Below are 14,255 nucleotides of genomic sequence, written 5' to 3' on the forward strand. Positions count from 1 at the left end.
AGTATGCATTAAAGCCAAAATCGTAAATAACATGGTTAGCATTATCTAAGCCCTTTGAATGTTACTGAAAATTCCATAAAGATTGGGGCATCACTTGGAAGTTTCTATTTTAATATTTGATAAACATTCAACTCAACTCAACTCAAGTACACCTAATCCCTTTTAATGCGATATCAGAATGCAATTTTCCACCAATGGGGGTTGGATATCAAATAGTGAGTAAGAGGTTTAATGAGGAGAGAGAGAGAGAGAAAATAGATTCCGCAGGTGGGATGTAAGATCGTAAAAATCTAAACATTGATGTCGGGGCAATTATTTTCCCAATAACATTTTTAATAAAGAAGTTCCAGCTATATTGATCTTAAGTTTCCTAATCAAGATTTACCAAAAAAAAAAAAAAAGTTTCGTAATCAAGATTTTTTCTTTTAAGATTCATTTCAATTTAATGAAATCTATTTGAAGAGGGCAATAATGAGACCCTCTCTTCATCTTCAATAACAATATTGATTCTAAAGATCCCTATTAGTAATTGTTTAAGGTTCAAACTCATAGCCGTTATCCTACTTGCTTAGTTGCTTGTGGTCTGGCACTCTGGCTCACAGGAGTACTTTTCCATTCCTCAATTCCAACCAAATCTATCACAAGCTTTCCAATAAAAAAAAAAAAAAAAAAAAAAAAAAACTGTTCTTTGGCTGGAGGAGGTTCAAGAAGGCTGTGCAAATAAAAAGCTACAAAACACTCTATCGTTGTTCAACCCCAGAAAGCAATAAGCAATCGATAACGGTGATTATGAGAGATTTGAGAGCTCTCTCTCTCTCTCTAGAACAGGCAACAGCGACAGCAATGACTCGAAAAAGGAAGAAAAATTATTAAAAAAGAGAAATAGCCTCGCGAATAGCGAACATGCCTTCTGGTGATGCAACGTGGCACAATGCAATTGGGCATGTCGTTTGCTACGGCTCCCACAACACACAACCCTGCCATGTCAGTATCCCCCCGTCGTCCTCTGACCCCGGGAATCCGTATCGTGTGCCTCTTCTATTTATTCATTGCACCGCTCTCTCGTTTCTCGTTTTTCTCGTTTATAATCTTCTTATGTGCCCTAAATTCATCTTCCCATCTCGCTTGCTCTATTGCTCAATCGCTTCTTCAGTGTTGTTTGATCCTCCCTCTGTCCCCACTATTCAATTCCACACAAGGATTTTGTGGAATTTTGTTCCATTTGGATTACTTCTTTGCGTTTTCAATCTGTTTTTTTGCAGGTTTTTTGCTGGGTATCCCGTTTTCCTGTAGTTCCAACTGAATCAGGTGAGTCATGTTTTCATATTATGTGTAGTTTTTATTTTTTATAGTTGAATATCTGTAGATATTTAAGTATTGCTGTCATTCTGGTGTTTGTCCTTTATGCCCTCTTCTTGAAATTCCATTTTTTTTGGTGGGAATTCTGGGAGTTAGGTTCTTGAGTTGGTTGTGTGGTAAGTAGCTTCTGACTATGGGTTGGCTTTAGTTGGGTTTGAATGCTGATGATTGTTTGAAGTCTATTTGCCATAAAAGGTATATAGTTTTGGGGCATTTGGGGATTACTGTTTGGTATTGAGGGCTAATCCAATTCAAGAACAGAGTTCAGTTCTGTTCTAATTGGTTCTTACTGTTTTCTTTATGTTGTTGGATAATGGCATTTCCATGGCAGTGAAAGTCTGAAAAAACTGCTTTTTGTTGCTTCATTCATGGGAATGTTAGTGAAAAATGTGGACTTGATACTGAAAATTTAAGTTTGAAACTAGCATGCTTCTTTTGGCAGACTTGAATTTGAGAGGTATATAGGGGTTGGCTGTTAAATAGACGTGTAGAGTCTTGTAACCTTTGAACTTAAAATTAGGACAGAATCATCACTATCTTTGCAGCATCATTGTGAGTGAAGGAACGAGATGTAGAAATTAACACCATATTTGGACTCATTGGGCACCTACAATTTTGTTGAGTGGTTTTCAGCTGGGCATACTTTAAAATATGATACAATAGAAACACTGCACTTTATTTTGGCAGCAAATTACTCTTTGATAACCCTCTTTTGCAACTGCTGCTTATTTTAACTAAGCAATTGTTTTGATGCTTCCATGATTTTATCTGATATTGACTGCATGCATTGTGCCCAGCAGATCTGGGGTCATAGCTGTATTATGACTTTTTATGTCAAACGGTTTGCTCATATGGGATTAATTGTATTTACTCCTACACTCCCCCTTGCTGGCCTTGTCCAAAGGTCTGGTGATTGGGTACTTTTTCCTATTCATATTCTGCAAACAGGTTGTATTGTTGAAATCGCGTAATTTGATTGGCTTTGTTGCGAAGTCCTGTTGCCTTTTGTAATGCTGTTCAACTGAACTTGAGAGCAGGGTCAGGTTTCATAATTGAACATCAGCATGGTTCAAAAACTTGTTTTGGTAGGCCATTTCGGTCAGACCAAAATGAGCAAAATACCAAAATTTTGCCGAAAAAATGTATTTTTTTCTGGGAGTTTTGCTTGGTCATTTCGATGGCCAAACGACCATAATGAATTTTTGTGACTGAAATGAGCGAAATTTAGATGAAAACAGTGCTGATTGGGTTTTGCCTTTTGTTTCAACTCAGGCATCTCGAAATTAGTGAAATTTTTCTGCAAAAATTTTGAACTATGCTGAGAAGTGCTTTGAGATTAAGGATTGGAGGTCTGGTTCTTCCCTCATCCTCAAAAGTTGAATGCGCTCTTTATGACTGTTGAAGTAGCAATTGGGTTACCTATTCATTCACTATGCCTTTGTAGTGTCATTTTGGGATTGAGTAGGGCCAGTAGGCACAAGTGACACCTAGCTGCTTCTCTCTTTTCCCCTTATTCTACTTTTGATTGCTTTTTCTTCCTCCTGAATTTACTCTTAAGGGCAGTGAACTGCTGGAGGTCCAAACTCCATACTCTCTTAAAAATTGGGTTACCTAGAGCAGTGATTGGGTCCTCATCCATGGAATGGTGTACTTATCTCCTCCCTTGAATCGACAAACTATCGCTGTGTTTGTGTTAACTAGTGAGAGAGAATGCATTACTGTAACTATCAAGAATATTATTCAATAAATTTGAACAGTTTGGTATTAAATTATTGAAGAGCTTTGTTTTACTTTGCTAAATGTTTTAACTGGGAAAATTGAACTTTGTGGTGCTATAAAAATAAAATGAGTGAATCCTTTAGTGCTGGATAGTGAAAACAGTGAGGTCTCTTTCATTTTCCCTTTCCACTTTTCATTGGCTCTATGACTAATTTTAATGCCATTATTCTTATGGTTAATAGATTCGCTGAGATCCTAGTGCTCTCTACCGGTCTAATCTTGATTTTTGGATAGCAGATATTCTTGTAATCATCTATGGCATTTTATTTCACTATTAACTCGTTAAAAAAATAGTTACCCATTTGCCAAATTTGGTTTGATTATGATTTCTATCACAACTTCCATTGTAATAACTCTCCTGCAGAGTGTTGTTGGTAATATAAAAAATATAAAAGATTCCCAGGGGAGGTTTGGGGCTTTGGTGCCTGACTACTTCATGATGGATTCTTCCCTATCTACTAGAGAGTTGGATATTTTGAAGGAGAGAGAGATGAAGTTTTGCAGAGTCCGCTGAACTGGACAATGAGGTTTAACCGTATTGAATTAAAGCTAGCATGGTGGCAGTTGATACTTAATAAGAAGTTTGATGTTCCTATATGATTCATTCTATGGGTGATCTACAGCCACGCATGGGAAAAAATGTCAAGAAACCTAAGATTGAAGCCATATTAAGGAAATTTGGGAAGGTAGAGATTAAGTTTAATTTTGATGAATGTGCTTTTGGCAGCAATTTTTCCAGCCATCATAAAAGTAACTTCAGCTATGAGAGAGGGTCTTCGGTTCTAGTTTGACAGTTTTTAGTGCAGCAGATACCAATGTTCTTTTTGAAGGTTCAAAGATTTTGTTCATACATCCATACAACTTTCCCTTTGGGTGGCTCATGTAACATAACTGCTATGGCTGGGGGAGAAGTTCTAATGTACATGGAGGTTCACAGTTAATAGTGTGAGGAATAGATACAAGTATGTTGGAAAGACATTCTTAAAAGTGCCGACAGTGAATATGATTGGTTAGCAAGCAATTTCTAGGTCGATCTTCCTTGTTGCTCATACAATTGGATTTTAAAATAAAAATTTGCACCATTTTTAAGATATAACATTAAAAGGGGAGTAGAACTCTTTTGTGGATCTTAGTATTTTTCCTCCATTTCATGTTCAACAATAGTATATGTGAAGAATGTAAAACCTGAAAAGATATGGGTGAATAAGAGGGAGGGTTAATCTTATGTTCTATCTTGTTCATTGGTTCACTTTATTTTCTATTTTACTTTCCCAGATTTTGGCCAATAGTAAAATATGTGAATGATATAAAACTTAAAAAGGTTTGTATGATTAGAAGGCGTGATTAATCTAATGTTTCTTCGGAAAGCTTTTTCAATGTTTTAGTTTATGTAAATGCCTTTGGAACTTGGAAGTTACCAACATTCAAGAACTGGTTTCCCAGTAATCATATTTTCTCATGCTGCTATTTTGGGTAATATTTCTGTTGTTGGTTTTGTAACGATTGTATACCTTTGAACTTTTAGGATTTGAACAGAGACGCTCTGCTGTGGCTTGATTACCATATGAAGGTCTGGATCCCTGGTCCCACTCATTAAGTCAATGGCTTGATTACCATATGAAGGTCCAGATCCCTGCTCCCACTCAGTAAGTCAATAGTATGCTTCTGGATACTGTTAATTATCCATGTAGGACCAGGGGTCTGAAGATGAAAGAAAACAATTCTATGAATAATAAAATGATTGATAGAAATTGGGTCCTGAAGCGCAAAAGAAAGAGGCTTCCATGTGGACCAGATCAATCCACTGGTAAAGTTGGAAATTCTATTCCGTCAGAATCTTTGAGGAACCTTCTTCCTGCTAAACACAGGCTGCAAAGTGATATTCAATATGGACAAGGTCGACCCAATGGTAAAGAAGGAAATTCTGGTCCTTCAGAATCTCCTAGCAACCATCCTCATGCTAAACGCAGGATGAAAAGTGATCTCATTGCAGGTCGGTCATCAAACAAGAAGAAAGGAAAAGATGGGGTGAGTTCTCTTCTGTGTTCTTTAGCATTTACCCAAAGTAAGCGATGTCTGATCCTCATTACTCAACATATTATTTTAATTTACATTGTGCATGCATACGGATACACGTGCATTCATAACATATAGCTATTGTTTTAGCTGATGCCATACTGGTTCTTGGGCTACCAAGATGTGCCCAAGAAATTTTGACAAGTGATGGTAGGAAAGCTTCGACATTGTTCTGACCATCTTTCAAGCTCCCATCTGGTGGGAAACTTTCCCCAGTCACATCCATTGTGTTCGTGTATGCTTTTTTGCTTCAAAACTTGAATATTCAGTCCAAACCCAGATTTTTTTTGGTGTGTGTGTGGGGGGAGGGGGTGTGGTGGGAGGTTATGATCAGGGCTGCAACCTGTGGTCCCAGTAAGAAATGATTTTTTTTTTTTCTGTAAATGATGTACAGGAATATGGATAGGATTCCTGCAGCTGACTTGACAGTGTCTTTCTTTTTGTAGTATTAGTAACTGTAGGTAATGCTATTTTTTCATAAGGTTGATCACTGCCTTTCTAATGATCTTGTCCATTCTCTCCCCCCTGTGCGCATAGGTCTTGTAGCCAGTTGGGTTCTTATTGATGCTGACATGGATCTCTTTAAAATTTTTGCTGTCTCAGAGGAAATTACAGTGTGTGTGGAATGAGGGAAATTTCATTCCAGCCATATCCTATGACTTGCATATCAGTTCTTAATATTCTCTTGCAAGTTTGGTTCAACTCAATCATTTATTGCAATTGGGAGGTCCCTGTGGTTTTCTGGAATTCTGCCTGACTCCTTATATTATTAATTAATTGAATCCACTCAAACTTGTTTAGAGTTTCAGCTTGATAGCCTATGACGATTTCCATGAGCTGACAATGAAAATCCGTGAAGTCTACTTTGTGATTAGAATGGTTCTGATATGAAAGGATGATGTGGTTTCCAGGAGCTTGTTGAGCTATAGTTGCTTGCTATACAGTGATTGGTAATGCACATAACTGTATGGTATCTGGTTTTTTCGGATTGGTTCCTAAGAAAGTATAGATGGCACCTTCTTTTTAAGTATAGAAAGTATAGACCTTAAATTGCAGTTCTTTAATTGGCGACAGCTCGCTTCATGTTGATGTGTTAGCAGAGAGTTCAGCTATGGTTTTCCCTGGATTTCAGGTCTGAATGAGGTTGCTGAAGTATGTGAGCTGGTCAATTGCATTGTCCATTAGATTTGACATGGAGGATGGTGCATTCCCAGTGATAAACCTGTCCTTGGATGGAAGAGTTTAAAATAATACTTTTGGAATGATGTAGCATATCAAATGATGAATAAATTTGAGGTTTTGCTGTTTCACTACCATAAATCTATTGCATCAAGGGGGTGGAGTGTACCATCTATACTCAGAGCTCCAGGTACATGGGATCATTTGGGGACCCTGGAGTGGTTACAGTCTGTTAAGTCAAGATTTTGCTGAAGATATATGCATGGGAAGCTTAAGAGTGTACACGACTTAAAATACTTTTGTTAGTTCTTAGGGTAAAAGTGGATGTGATGCCGATCGGGTAGATGGATCTGCTAGTGGTGGGAAACAAAAAGAGAATGAGGAAGTGAAAAGAGAGATCGCAGGTTGGGGGAGAAGGGGAAAACCAGATCGTGTGGGGGAGAGAGAAAGGAGGCAATAACCTCATTAAGAAACTAAATCAATCCATTAATCAAAACCGTATGGAGGCTGTACCTTACAATAAATTTATAAAATTAAAATAGACTGACTCATTATACAATAATGAAAGCTGTAGCCAATCATGACTTGACAAGGAATGAAAAACAGAAAATAAGCTCCATCCAAAACTTCGAATCGCAGAATGCAACAGAGAGCCGTATACGTACTATGAAACTTAAATAAATAAAGAAAACAGATTTTTAACTGGACTGGAATATTTAATCGTATTTCCAACTCAACAAACGACACATTGCAGATAAGTATTCCTAAAATTAGGAACTCTAGAACTGCAAGTGTCTTGGAGATAAGTTTCTTGATATTCTGGAATTCTAGAAACTGCAAGCCTATGAAATTCCTTCAAACTGGGTCCCACAACTTCGATAAATCTTATCTAAGTAAACTACTAACAAAAAACAAAAAAAAAACCTCCCTTATAGGTCAAACCATTGGGACCCAAAATTAAAGTGGACCACTGAGACTGGATTGGACCAGAAACTAGTTCACAGTTGAAACCAAATCAGACCCAACCCAAACCAGTTATTTATTAGGGTCATTAAGCATGTTTCAGTAGGTACTGTATGTTTTGCTAAGGAATGAGCAATTGAGTGAACTTAAGATTTTGCTTATCCTTGGGGATGAGAAAGTCCAGTTTCTATTGCCATCGTTCTGTCATAGACAAGATGATTATGACCTCCTAGGAGTCCTGCCTTTTGTATGAGATCAGGTGTTAGCCCGTATTCAAGGTTCGATTCTTATGATCCATACGGAAGATTCATGTTTCTAGACTCTGCCGAAAACGACATTGGAAGTAGCTTTAATAATCAAAAGTGTTGTACAGTGTGATGGAGAGTTTGGAGATAAGGGTGAGAAGATCTCATGGAACTGCTTGTAATGTGTGCAATTAAGAAGTGACACAGTAAATAGTCATGACCCAAACCGGGTACAGGTAGGGGTTCAGCCCTCACGGGCGCTGATCAAACGATCTCTAAAATCAATCGGAATCTTTCAAAATAAATCATCAAATTCAAGTCTCAAACATCAAATATTCAAACAATAGAAAAGAACTAAAGTACTCTTTAATTCTTAAATTCCTTATTTACCATTATGACATCCACTACTAGGTTAAAACTACGATTAAATTCTGAACATAATGGTATTAAGGAAAGAATAATCGTAAATTTTGGTGGTTGTGACTCTAGTTGATGAGAAGTCTAAGGTTCAAATCTTATAAGCCTCAAAGGGGGAGGGGGGTTGTTATAGTCAAGGTTTTTGTCTATTTTTTTGGATTTAAGTCTGGTGGACCCCACCATATCTAGTAACCGTGTAAAAGGGGGGGGATTTTTGAATTGTGTGGAGGAGTTGTGATTCTTATCAATTAGATAGATTAGGAGATTAAGTCTTAAAGAAAAAAGAAAAAGATATGGAGAGAGAGTGATGCAGATTCATCACCGAAATGGGCTTATTTCTTTAGAAATTAGTCTAGGGTTGGGTTATATGTATGTTGGGCCTTTGATCCCATGGGTTTTCTATGTAATAGGCCACTTTTATGGGCCTAAAATATGGGTAATTAGGTTGCATACGGGAATTGCTGTTTTAATTCCTTAGTTTTGATTTTTATGTAATTAGTGGTCATGTGATCACTTAAGTGATCATGTGACTTGTTTAAGTGGTCATGTGATGTAAGTTGGGCTGGATTAGGATTCTATAAGTCCAGCCAGGTTTGAGTCTATTTCTTTTAGTATTTTAGTTTCCTAGTCAGTTTAAGTTACCTAAGAGGTTAAGGATTGGGTTAGGCCTTTCTTTTTTAGAGTAGAAGTCTATTTTTGAGTCTTTTATATAAGGTTGTAAGGGGGCAAAGCCTTGAACACGAATTTGATTAATGAAAAAAGCTTTTGTTTGTTGGCTGCCATTGTTGCTGTTCCTGTGCTCCTTGTGAGTGTGCATCCTTGTGGTTCTATCAAGGTGGAAAGGGATTGGTGGAATCCGATCGACTCCTTGGGCCGTGACGGCCGGGAGGATCCCAATTCGAAGCTGGTTCTATCCTTCACTTCTGTCCAAGCTGCTGCTAGTGGATTTCTGCTATAACTTGTTCATTAATTTCTTCTTCTAATCCTCTACTCCCTTCCCCAATTGATCCCCCTTTATTTTTGCTTGAATTTCATTAAACCCTAATTCCATTAAACTCTAGATCTTGCTGCTCAGCCATATTTGTTCATCAAAACCCTAATCCCCTCATCCTACATTAATTTCCCCAAAACCCATTGTCGATCTTGACTTACTGCCCAGTTTTTCAGAATTTTCAAAGCACTTAAAAAAACTCTATAATACCTACATTATTAGAGTCCTATAAACCTGCCTAGCCATACTCCCTAAGCTCCCCTTCCATTATCCTAACCTAAGCCCTAGATTTGACCTAAAACTGCAATTCTGCCCTACTGAAACTGCAGAACCAACAGCCCCTTAGTTCCTTGTTATTGGTCCTAGTTTAATTGGCTTCTAGTAGGGCTTTACCCTATTTAGAACTACATTAGAGAGAGTAAGTATATCCGGGTATGTGTGTCAACCTGATTTCATTAGTGTTTTATACAACTAAGCATCCACACCAAATTGTAGCATCATCAATAATTTCTCCCCTACCCATTTAGCCAAATCGATCTACAGGTTTGGTCTTATGTGGTCAGTGTTCTACACACTATTCCGTTGTCATATTCTGAACCTTCTGCGTGGATATTCCAATTCTAATCTAAGTTAGACTTGATTGTTTCCGTTTGAAGGACATTGTATATCTGATATATATTGATCTGTTATACCTAAATTCAATGGCATTATTTGAGTTATTGTTGAGCATATGAAATCTGTATTCTAATCAGTCATTCAATTCCTAGTTTGGCTGATTTTGACCAATCCTAGTTCCAATAGGAGTAGTCCACGTCAGTAGATCTGACCATTGGATCTAGCTGGGTCTTTTAGCAGCTGTTATACCCCTATAAAGGACCATTCGACTAGCCCTATATGCTGATCTGAGTTGTTGATCTGGTTTTATTTTATTTCTCTCGAATCTGATTATTTTCACTCCGTGTCGACCATGTTTTGGTACTGGTTATCGATCTCACTAATCAGAGGCCAGATTGCTTCATATTTGGGGCTTATTTTCTACTTCTATGAAGGTGTTCAGATTTTATTTTCAACCTTAATTGACTGCTGATTTTTAAGTTCCATATTTTTCACTGCGTCATTAATTTCCTAATTGTAATCCGGTATTGGGGTTAATTTCTTTAAGAGTTAGCTCTACATCAGGGACCTTACTCAATTGATTTCTAAGATCTGAAATTCTGTATGGGCAGCATGTATGTTCGCGTGTTGGGAATTCATTTAGATGATCTAAGAGTGGATTTTAGGGAATAAAATAGTGTTTTGGTATTTAGATTATGTGAATTAATAGAGTACGTATTATATTTGTAGGTTGTGAATAATTTGGGTACTTGGAATTTGGAGGGTTGAATTTACACGTTCACAGATCAAGGTAAGTGGAATATAGTGGGTGCACACCATTGGTGTGTGGTATGAAGGACTTATGTTTTGTTTAGAATGTTTGTTATTGCTGGAATATGTAGTTGTAAGGTGATTTGAATTATGTTCGTATGCTATGTGGTTATGTGAGTAATGTTTAGTGCTGATAAATATTTCTTTATGTGATGTATAATTGTGACAGTGGTGCCTAAGGGCTAGTGATTATTGTCTGGATGCTTTTGCCTGAGTTTTCACATGTTATAACTAAAGGATGTGATTGTTTAAAGAGTGTAATTGAAGAGAGTGTTTGAGGGTAAATAGTCTGCACCGTGCTGGTGGAGAGTCATAGCCACCACAGAGATAGTGTTTCATGGGGCTGCAGAAACATACCCACTAACTACTGTACACATGTGAGTTGTCAGTGGTGTATATATAGTCACAGAGTGGGTGACAATAGAGAGTGATTGCAGGGGGTTGTGTTTCTCTAGTGTTATGGGCAGTGGTTTCCCTCATTGTCGGCTAGAGTGGTTATAAGTAAAAGTATATTGATGAAAATTGTTAATTTTGAGAAAACTAAAAGTGTTTTGTTTAGTCACATGTGATTGTTTGGTTGTTGTTTCTGTGTTGTGCTCTTATTATATTCTGTCTTACTGGGTTGTCTAGCTCACCCCTATTTTTTTGACATCACAAGAGGATTGAGACAAAGGTATGCTCTTGGTGAAGAGTTCGAGGGTGACTCTAAGATTTATTTTCAATACTTATTATTTTATTTTATTAAATGGGTGTAATAGGGAACAATTTGAGATGTAAACTCTGATATATTGGATTTTTGAGATTTTAGTTTGAACAACCTTAGATTGTCACTCATAGGAGTTATTTGAGATTTAAGTCTATTGTTTGAATATTTTTGTTTGAGACTTGAATTTGATGATTTATTTTGTTTTCGTTTGATTTTAGCGATTGTTTGATCAGCGCTTGTGAGGTCTAAACCCCTACCTGTATCCGGTTTTGGTCATAACATCCCCCTCCCTTTTGCTTTCCTGCGGAGCCTATCCCTAGTGACACCCAACTTTCTCCCACTCTCAATCTGTCGAGCACCTCGAGCCAATCTGATTTCAAACTCCCCGCTCCAGCCCTCCTCATGGGCCAACTACTTCCACCTACGCAACTCTTGGGCCCAACACCCTTGCAGTTCTCCCGGATGGGCCTTCATCCATCTCGAGCCCAACCTTCGGGCTACCCTGTTCTTCCCATCACCCTAATAGGCCGATCTCCCAACCTCCACATCTCTTTCCCTTCGTATCCCAACTGGCCCAATCGATGCTCCTCTCCCTTCCCTTGCGCAAGGCCCCCCTCCTTCCTCACCCGCCTCCCCCCCTTCCTTGTCGTGATTTTCTCCTTCTCTCTGTTCAACCCTTCTCCATCCTCAACACCTGTCCTTCCTCACCCCCCTCCATGTTTACCGTTGGCTTAACTTAAGCTCTCCCTTATCCCAAAAAGCGGTCCCTCCTGGACTATTCCTTGCCTAGCAATGAGAAGCTTCTTCTGCCTCTAAGTATGGATATCCATGGTCATGTCCTTTCCTGTGACAACTTCTTGTGATTTGGTGGTCTTTCTGCATTTATTGCGGCTTTCTTCAATTCCTGGTTCGTGGGCAATCTCTGAAGATGGGTCTTTATGTACAGTTGTTATTTGGCCTTTGCTAGCTTTGGCCTCCTCCTGGGGTGTCCCTCCCCCCCCCCCCCCCCTTTTTTTTTTTGTCTGTTGTGGTTTCTTTGGGTTCTTCTGTTTCTTTTGCAGGTTCTTGCCTCCTCCTCTGTAAAGGCATGACCTCGTAATTTTTGTTGTTTGTTTGCTCTCTCCCCCCTTTCTCTTACCTTTGGTGATGAATTTTTCATCCGAAAAAAAAGTGTGCCAATTGGTTTGAAGTCTTTTATATTTCATAGCATCATGCCTACTCCTCTTGTTTCTGGGTTATACTTATATGCAGAGGTGAAAATCAAGGAGTTTTAGAAATGGGGAGATTGCATACAAAAGAGAAGGGAAGACTGTTCCTCAAAATTTGTTGGGCTGATATTTATACATTTACTGCACATTTGGTTGCACCGAATACTTACTCCATACTGTATGGTTTTGAATTGCATTGAGTAAAATTTTGTGTTAGTTACCATAAAAATTGTGGTATATAAGAAATCTTTTTTTCCCCTTTCCAAAAATGTCTAAATTTGTTTTCCAAGACACTGATATTACTGTGGGGTCCAGTTCGATCGATTCATTTGTGGAGGTGAGAGAGAAGAACGCAAAGTCTGATGTCATGTAAGCAGTGGATTGATGAATAAAATCACTGAGGCGGCTCTACTGGGGAAGCTAACTCACCAAATTCTAAGGATTTGGAATGTTTATTGTGATGTGATGAGCCTGAAACTGATGCAGCCTTGGACTTGGACCATGAAGTTGACAATGTAGAAGCCGCCACCTTACACCCTAAGGTTCTTCACAGATCGGTCCGGGTCAAGGAGAGGCATGCCAGGCAAGGCCAGCCCTTGCAAGGATAGTCCTTCCATTCCTTATTTTCCCAATTATTTTACGGAAAGAAGTTGCACCTAAAAGTGGGAAGATTTGGACTGATTTGGGATTATCTCAGTTTCTAAATAAATTATGCCTAAATAAATAAAGGATCAATCAGCTAGCTAGTATATTGGGTTGATTGAAGATTTGATTGAAGATTGGATTGAAGGGTGGATTTCTGATTGAAAGTATTTTGGGTAGATTGAAGAGAAGGGAGGATTCTGATTGGAAGAATATGGGGCTGATTGAAGATTGGAGATTGGAATCTTATTTTCTTTCTTTTCTTCTTTACACTTACTCAATTCTAAGTCTATATGTAATCCTTCATGACAATGTAGAAAGGAGATTATGAAGTTTAATGAAAATTGCTCAGATGAGTATTTGGAACTCTCAATTGGAGTTTCTGTTGCAATTTTGATTTTCTTGTTCGATTGATAAACTCTTGGTCACGTAGGGAACGTGATTTCGATTCTCCCGATTCGTAGCTTCCAATGAGGCTGCATTATTTGGTTATCAGAGCCTAGGATTGCGAGAGCGAAAGATTGTAATGGTGCCCCAACGAGCTACCCGTACAATCCCCATTGAGGATATCAATGCAAGGGAAGTAAACTTGCGCCTGCAGCAAGAAATTGCTGCCCTGCGACGTGAGAATGAAGCTTTGAGAAATGAATCGAGACGTCCGATCCTGAATGAGGAGACGACCGATCCTGACTCACCTTCATCCGACGATACACAACCTGTCCGGGAGAGGAGGCCTCACCAGAACGAGAACCAACATGGTGGAGAGCGAGAAGTTGTGATGACGCCCAGGCATAGAGGTGGTCGTACAACTCCCGTGGAGGACATCAACACAAGTGAAGTTCATACGATAGTGGATGATGTTGCAGATGAATCATTCATTGTTCAGGTTGATGTCAGTAAACCCCCAATTTTCGATGAGTACCAGGATGAGTACATCGATGAACACGGTGGTTTCGAAAGTCTTGAACCAGATTATGTTTCGAAAGCACAACAACATTTCTACCCGCATCGCATTGAGTGGTTCGACATTGTTAGTACTTATGATGATCCGTATTTGGCCTTTACTACTTTCACGTCTCCATTTCAACTTGTTCGAGGCATTAGCATCATCAAGAAGTCATATGTGAATTCCTCGTTTTTTCGAGTTGTGAAGATATCCGTAGCTATCTTCATCAAATCTGAAGTGGTAATGCAAAGTTTGTTTATGTACAATTGAAAATACCAACAGTGATTTTGCTTGTTTCCCGTTTGATCCCGGTGGATAA

The 14,255-nt window shown here is 38.6% G+C and overlaps 1 protein-coding gene across 2 annotated transcripts in view; it reads left to right on the forward strand.

Moving 5' to 3' along the window:
* The first annotated feature begins 1,280 nt into the window (after positions 1 to 1,280).
* LOC122650239 (protein CHROMATIN REMODELING 4-like) overlaps positions 1,281 to 14,255 on the forward strand; it is a 32,815-nt gene continuing 19,840 nt past the window's right edge. The window contains exons 1-2 of one of the 2 annotated variants that reach the window (XM_043843589.1): positions 1,281 to 1,308; positions 4,664 to 5,166. In XM_043843589.1, coding sequence (XP_043699524.1) covers positions 4,798 to 5,166 — 369 coding nt within the window. In that variant the 5' untranslated portion in view covers positions 1,281 to 1,308; positions 4,664 to 4,797. Of the gene's footprint in view, positions 1,309 to 4,663; positions 5,167 to 14,255 lie in introns of those variants that run through there. The other variant, XM_043843590.1, reaches the window with a different exon arrangement.

This window comes from Telopea speciosissima, chromosome 2, assembly GCF_018873765.1.
Source record: "Telopea speciosissima isolate NSW1024214 ecotype Mountain lineage chromosome 2, Tspe_v1, whole genome shotgun sequence".
Lineage (NCBI taxonomy): Eukaryota > Viridiplantae > Streptophyta > Magnoliopsida > Proteales > Proteaceae > Telopea > Telopea speciosissima.